This window comes from Theropithecus gelada, chromosome 9, assembly GCF_003255815.1.
Source record: "Theropithecus gelada isolate Dixy chromosome 9, Tgel_1.0, whole genome shotgun sequence".
Taxonomy (NCBI): domain Eukaryota; kingdom Metazoa; phylum Chordata; class Mammalia; order Primates; family Cercopithecidae; genus Theropithecus; species Theropithecus gelada.
The window spans coordinates 92181289-92189065 of NC_037677.1; the positions used below are offsets into that span (position 1 = coordinate 92181289).

At 43.1% G+C, this 7777-nt stretch overlaps 1 protein-coding gene across 4 annotated transcripts in view; it reads left to right on the plus strand.

The window, feature by feature from the left end:
- The first annotated feature begins 716 nt into the window (after positions 1-716).
- Positions 717-7777, plus strand: part of ENTPD1 (ectonucleoside triphosphate diphosphohydrolase 1) — a 114356-nt gene continuing 107295 nt past the window's right edge. For 3 of the 4 annotated variants that reach the window (XM_025396600.1, XM_025396603.1, XM_025396604.1), the window contains exon 1: positions 825-1310. In XM_025396600.1, the coding sequence (XP_025252385.1) occupies positions 1112-1310 (199 nt within the window). In that variant the 5' untranslated portion in view covers positions 825-1111. The other variant, XM_025396601.1, reaches the window with a different exon arrangement.

Here is a 7777-nt window from a genome sequence, read left to right on the forward strand (position 1 = left end):
TAGTTTCTATACAGAGTCAAAACAATCTTTAGGGCTCACAAATTTAATCATTTATATGGTATAATTGGCTTTAGATACAAATTTTCATGCCAGACAAGTAATGTAGAAAAAGCAAGAACTAGGAAACAGGAAAACAGATCTACCTTTCTGCTTTGCTGTAATTCATTCACTTTTTCAACCATTCATCAAATATTTATTGAGAGCCCATGCTGTGAGAGAAACTGTATTAGGTGCTGGAGAGCATGGTAGCAAATAGGAGAGACCGTGTGTGAGCATGAGCAGGTGTCTTTACCTCTCCACATCTCTAACCTTGTTTAGACTCGATGTCTGAGATATCTTTCAAACCTGAAATGCTAAGGTTTGCAACAGCCTTGTGGAGGGAGAAACTGCCAAGTTGCCTTGGGACTTGAGGACTTACCTTCCTTTCAAAGGGTAGCCCTTGTTTTGATTTCAAAATAATTTTGTTACACAGTTTAAAAATAATTTGCTCAGGTTCTCATCTACATTGGGGTAATCTTGATAGTCTGGATGTGGCAATTCATGCTCATTAGACTTCAAAGGTAGGAAGTGAAAGTTGTGAAATGGTGGATGACTTTCATCAATTCACAGCCAGGCAGCGGTTCCCATTGAGCAGCTCCTCTGTGGTTCCACCCAGCCTTCCAACCAATAACGCAGCTTCTCCTGCAGGAAACTCATCGCTTGGGTCACCTGTTAGCCTTTGCTCTAATGAGCCTTGAGAAAGGATTGCTGGTCATGGGACCAGAGGCTTTATGGGAAGGGAAGAATTGTTTTTGACTTTCAGTTTTTCGAGTGGGTTTCAAGGTAACAACTTTCTTATTATCTAGCTTCATAATTGCAGTAAGGAAATAGCTTTTTTTGCTTGCAACCGAGACGACTTTTTCAAGGGAGAAAAAGGGATTTCTATAACAAAGAGAGGGAGAGAGAGATGAAGAGGGAGGGAGTAAGGGAGAGAGGGAAGAAGGGAGAAAGGGAGAGAGATTTGAATATACATTGCTTCAAGGATACAAAAAATTACAACCTGGAAAAGGCTTCGAGTAACTGTAGGAAAATGAGCTGCTGGACTCCTCAGTCAATCTGTCCTTTCTAGTCAATGAAAAAGACAGGGTTTGAGGTTCCTTCCGAAACGGGGCCGGCTAATTTAGCCCCTCCCACGAGCCTAAGGGTCTGTTATATCTCTGTTTCCTTGAGTACCTCTCTCACGGAGACGGACCACAGCAAGCAGAGGCGGGGGGGGAAACACGAGGAAAGAGGAGGAAAACAAAAGCTGCTACTTATGGAAGATACAAAGGGTAAGACCAAAATTGATTTGATCTGAATCCTTAAAAAAAAAAAAAAAAAAAAAAAAAGGAAAAATAAAAGCCAGAGCAAAAAGCAAGTACTTGAAAGTTGGAGGCAAAAAGCCCTGAATGAACTTTCCCACCCTCTTCCTTCTGAGAGGAGGCAGAGAAAGAGCTTTGGGAAACTTTTTAGGAAGCAGAGTCCAGGGTTGCAGTCCAGGGTGGCTCTAGAGCAAGCTGGAGGGGCTCATGAATATTCATTACCAATTTGTATTCAGAGTTGGTTTTTCAGAGGCAAATGACTTTTTCTGTCCCCTTGCAGTTTAAGAGGCAGCTGCCTCATCTGCAGTCCGGACTCATCTACCCTCGCGTCTGTACCTCAGGGAGTTTACTTGAAGATGCTGGGCTCTGCGTGTAGATTTGTTTTGTTCTCGAATTTCTTGCATGCTTTCCTGTTGTGAAATTAGCAAAGGCTTCTTTGCTGGGAACAAGACAGAGAAGTTAATGTGGCACGAGGCTGTCACAACGGGACCCCAGAGTATGCCTTTCAAAATGCTGAAAGTTTCTTGAGATATGTGGGGGAGTTTTATGTGAGGGACAGAGTGGGGGACGGGGAGGGGTGGAGAGAGGAAATAGAATAATTCTATCTTAAAAGGGCAGGTCATATCTGACTACATTTAGATTTTGTCTAAAAACTACAAGAGCAGCCTGGTTTGCACAGATGGTGTGCAGTCTCTATCTTTTACCTCTTTTGGGCATTTTCTGCCAGGACGGAGAGCCAGCTGCTTGCCAGCGTGTGAGAGCCAGGAAGAATCTCTGCAGCAGTGAGGGAGCGTAGAGTTGTAAATCTCCTTCTCCTCCTCCTTTATCATCTCTAACTTCTAACATTCCCACATGTTTATACCATATAGAACATGGAAAAATAGCATAAGTAGGCAACAGATTTCTTAATACTTAACAATAATGATAGCTGTTAATGTTGACTAAGTCTTTATTCTGTGTTGGGAGCTGTACCTAGCATATTACATGTGCTACTTACTTGTCACATGAACCTTACAAGTGCTATCATTGTCATTCCCATTTTCCAGATGGCAAAATTGAGGTACTGAGAGGATAATTCACCTTGAGATCTCACAGTTAGTAGGGCCGAGTGTGGATGGAGGTGGTCTGAGGCAGGGCTGGTGGGCTTTTCCACTCCCCAATACTGTTTCTCTGCTTTTTCTGGTGCCCTGACATTGTGGATTTCAGGTTCGCAAATCCTTGAACCTACTGGGGCAATGATACTGATAAAGTCTTAAGTCTGTGAAGGAATTTGTACTTTGCACTCAAGTTCACATACATTTTCATCATTTGATGCTCATGGCCATTCTCTAGGAGAAGCAGGTATTGTTATGATCTTTTACAAAAAGGAGAAACTGAGGTCAGAAGGGGTTAGGTGACACCAGTCACAGCTAGTTGTCAAAAGTCTGGACTGGGGGGCCGGGCGTGGTGGCTGGCACCTGTAATCCCAGCACTTTGGGAGCTGAGGTAGGCGGATCACCTGAGGTCAGGAGTTCGAGACCAGCCTGGCCAACATGGTGAAACCCTGTCTCTACTAAAAATACTAAAATTAGCCAGGCATGGTGGTGTGCGCCTGTGGTCCCAGCCACTTGGGGAGCTGAGGAAGGAGAATCACCTCAACCTGGGAGGTGGAGGTTGCAGTGAGCTGAGATTGTACCACTGCAGTCCAGCCTGGGTGACAGAGTGAGACACTGTCTCAAAAAAAAAAAAAAAAAAAAAAAAAGTCTGGACTGAATCTGAAACCCTCTGCTTCTGGTTTTTCTTCCAACCTACAGAGCAGGCCCAGTTATCTCTGAACGTCTGTCCCCACCCCAAGCTGCGCCTCATTGAGTTACTTTCAGTTCCCCAGAGGAACTGCATCTTTCCTCAGACTGAAGCTAGGCGCTGTCTCCTGTTTTAAGGGCCTATCCGGTGCTCTTCTTCCCCTTTAGTCTGGAGCTGAGCTGCCTGGGTTTGAATTTCAGCTCCACCATTTACTGTGTGCCTCAGTTTCATCATCTATAATGTGAAAATAATAATAACATCTATCTTGTAGGATTGTGGTAAGGACTGAATGAAGGATTCATGCAAAGTTTTTAGAACAGCACCTGATGTATAGTATCGCTAAATAAATATTAACATTTGCTATCACTCCTTGAAGTCTCATATTGGGTGTTATTCCCCTTTAAGCCTTCTCTAATCCTTCAAGTCTAGATTAGCCCCCATCTTGGATGCTTCTATAGTACCTCATCAGTTATGCCTAAGGTGGCACTTATCATACTTGTCCACACTCCTGCCCTCTGCATTACCTTCTGTCTCTCCCCAGTTGTAATTTATGTATTCACCTTTAGATCTGCAGTGTCTAGTGCAATTTTATTTTTAGTCTCTCAACTTATGGCAACTTTCTCATCAGTGTGGGCAGAGTGGTGGGAGAGGGGCCTCAGTCATGATAGGGGTACAGGAGGCAGCCACAGAGGGTGACCATATAGCAGTCATAGAGGGCCAGAAGCCATGCAGGAAGTGGACAGATGCTAAGTACTGATTCAGGAAGAGCACATGTGATTCAGCAGCCAGTGGTGAAGGTGTCAGGTTCAGTGAACTCCTCCGTGAGGTCTGGGAGGTCCTGTGATGTGCTTATTGTGGGCCAGCTTGGCAGCCACATTCATCAGCCCCTGGGACAGGTTCTTCAATTTGGTGTCCATGTCAGAGAACATCCCAAGCTTTCCTTAGAGGGTGGTACACACCAGGCTCTTGTGCAAGTCCAAAAGGTCCTTGTCAGCCATTAGCACCTTGAGCTCCTTAATGGGAACTCAATAAATATTTAGTGATTGAAGCATTATTATTTTAGCCAATGCTCATTTGAGACTCAGGAGGCTGGTTTAAAAGGGGGACCTTTGAGTTTGCAGTAGGGTTCCCCACTGGTACATATAGATCTTTTGCACAATCTGTAAAGACATCCCTCTATGTGGATACACTGAAAAACAAAATGCATCCCTCTGGGTGGATGATTTTCAGAGATAATGTAACCCCATGCCAGGGCACCCTGTTGGGCAAGTGAAGCTCTAGCTGAACTTCAGCCCCCACTCCCCGCTCAGCCAAGGGCCAAACTGGAGATTTCATGTGCCTCATAGCCAACTTTGCTTTCTCTGAACAGAATATCTGGTTCCATAAATAGTGTCTTTCTAGCCCTACTTTATAGTAACCTTGCTGTCTGAGATAATGTACTCTGGTAATGAAATAAAAACAAACACTACAGAAGTTGGCCCTGGGAAAAATCGTAAAGTACACTACGGTTTTTTCCAGCACCCTCCCTTTCCCCTTCCTGGCATACCTTCAAACCAATTTGACACATATTATTGTGTGTCTACCATTTGTAAGTTGCCATGCCACACAGATCCTTGGATAAACAGTTTGCTTATGGTCTAGTGGGGAAACCTAATAATAATAGCTGGGAGTGCTAATAATAATAGCTAACATTGATTATTTATTATGTGCCAAACATTGTAATGCTTTATATGTGTTGTCTCATGTAATCTTTACAAAAATTCCATGATATTGGTTTCCGCATCTTCCAGCTGGTGGAAGAAGGTCATTTGCTTAAGGTCACACAGCTAATAATAGGCAGAGGGGAAATTTTGACTGATGTAGTTAGGCTGCAAAGTCTGGGATCCTAATGGATACATTCTACCTCTCTAAGAGTTGTAATATAAGTCTAAACCAAGTGCCATGACACAGTGGTACATGCTTGTAGTTCCAGCTACTCAGGAGGTTGAGGCAGGAGGATTGCTTGGGCCCAGAAGTTTGAGGCTGTAATGTGCTATATTTGCACCCGTGAATAACGACTGCACTCCAGCCTGGGCAACATAATGAGACTTTGTCTCTAACAAAATAAAAATAAAAAATAATAATACAAGAAAAAGTGCCATGAGAAGCAGAATAGGGAGTGATGGCTTCTGGAGAAACTTCTCAAAGGATGGGACACTTCAGTTGGATCTAGAAAAAGGAGTAGAATCTGGTGCCCATGGCAAGCCCCTTCACCCTCCCAGCAGTGCTTAAAGATCTTTTCTCTCTTTTACCTTAACTATAGTGTAGATTTAAGAGTAAAAAGCCCCCTTTTTCCCCAAGCTCTGAGCAGTCAACCTACTTACATGTCCATCTTGGAGATTTGAAGGCAGAAGTACAGAGTTTATCCTTCACTATGGGTCTTGTAATCAAATAAGCCTTTACAAAGCAATCAACTGCACATTAAATGATTTCCTTAATCATGATTGCACCCTTGGTAATAACCTACATCTGGTAAACAGTTTTTATAAATCATTGTGATTGGTATTGCCTTTACTTGATCAAATTACATTTTGAGAGGGCTTTCCCCCTTGTGTTGTCTTTTTGGTTGTTTCTCTGCTCTTTATAACTGGTGATGGTGCTCAAGGGCAGTAGGGTTTAATCCCACCCACTACTGTCCAGAGGTGATGGGCTCCATCTGTGTAGAGTGAAGGTGAGGCCTGAAGTAAATTACATGGAGTCTATTCTTTTAAGTACTTCGGAGGAAGGCCAAAATCAAGGGCAGCCCCTGTGGTGAAGAATCACTAAATGTCTTGATGGTTTGGTGAAGTGTGCAAGAGTGGAATCACTTTTTCGTCTTGGTGATATTGGTGTGTGTGTGTGCACGCGTGTGTGTTCTGAGGCAGTGCTTCTCAAACTTGAATATGGGTATGTATCATTAGAGAACTTGTAAAAATGCAGATTCTGATCCAATAGCTCTGAAGTAGGTCTACATTTCTAACAAGTTCCCAGGTGATGATAATGCTGCCCCTCCACAGGCCACACTTTGACTAGCAATGTGACAGGGTCATCGCATGCCTTAGTCTCAGGGCTTATTTTGGTACTAAATGACCAAGCTCTTCCCACTCTCCACCCCCTCACCAAGCTATCACTTCTAGCACTGATCAGCTGTCATTGCAGGATGATGGGAAGCCTAATTCATTTATTCATTCAGCAGATATATGCCCTAAAACAGGAAACTGAGGCTCCCAATTTGCCAAATCCTAGAAACTGGAATCTTCAGTACACACAAACTACTGTTACACAAAAAGGCCTTGTGTTAGATTTCCTACATGTCTCCACCTTTTCTCCATGGCTCCAAGCTTCCCTAAACTTCCCTTATTCTCTGCCTTCAACTTGAGAAGTACTGGAGCAGAATGTGTGGCTGCCTGCAGAACCTTGTGCTGGGTGTTGGAGTCCAAAGAAGCTAGAGGTAGCAGGGGCTCAGGGCTCTGAGATTGGGAACAGTGTGCCTGAGGCATTGTCTATGCTCTGCAGAAGAAAGGTGGGAATAAGTCTAGGAGCAAAGCAAGGAAAGTGGGTGCAGAGAGAACCGATGGAATTTCTTTATGCTTGGAAACTTGAGGGAGTTGTGAAGAGAAAATAAGTTTTTGGAGAAAAGAATCCAAAGTAGAGGTTATCTAACATGTATGCGACATGCAGTTTTGTTAGAATATCAAAGTGACTTTAGAGATCCACAATGGCAGTACATGCCCTACACAAAGAGGTGTTTCCTTCCATGACCACTGCTTGGTTTAAAAAATTAAAAAAAGAAGCCAAAAAAAAAAAATGAAGCGTTTCCTTTCGATTCATAGGAAGGATGTAAAGCATTGCTTTATGTCCATGAGGATAAAAGTAACGTAGCACATGCCTGTTAAAGAAAACATGATACTATAGATTACAGTAGGGAAGAAAAACAATCACTTGTAACATTTTGGTGCTATTTCCTGGCAGTTCTTTTTTACTATGTCTGGGTTGTTTCTCTCATTTGGCATTCACTTGAGTAGGACCTTGAAAAATTATGAGATGGCACCATGATCATTAGGCCATATATACAGTTTTAAAGCCTGGTTTTACTGTAGCAGTGAAGCACAACTATTTTCCATTTTATAGCGTGGTCTTTGTTAGCGTATTTTTTATAGTCACATGGTTTATTTAACAGTTCTCCTGTTATTGAACACTGAGGTTGTTTCCATTTCCAATAAATGTCTTCGTGCAGGAAGTTTTTTCCATATGTAGGATTGCACTCTGAGGATAGGATCTGACAAATAGACTTACTAGATTGAAACTTGTTAATGTTTTTTAAAGTTCTTGATTACTGTTGCCAGGTCACCTTCCCAAAGGTTGGGCCCTTCATGCTCTCAAAAGCAGTTACTGTTTTGTGGCATCCCTGACAGCTTTGGTGTTTTTGTTTTTAAATAATCTTTTTTTTTTTTTTTTTTTTTGAGACGGAGTCTCGCCCTGTCGCCTAGGCTGGAGTGCAGTGGCCGGATCTCAGCTCACTGCAAGCTCCGCTTCCCGGGTTCACGCCATTCTCCAGCCTCAGCCTCCCGAGTAGCTGGGACTACAGGCGCCCGCCACCTCGCCTGGCTAGTTTTTTGTATTTTTTAGTAGAGACG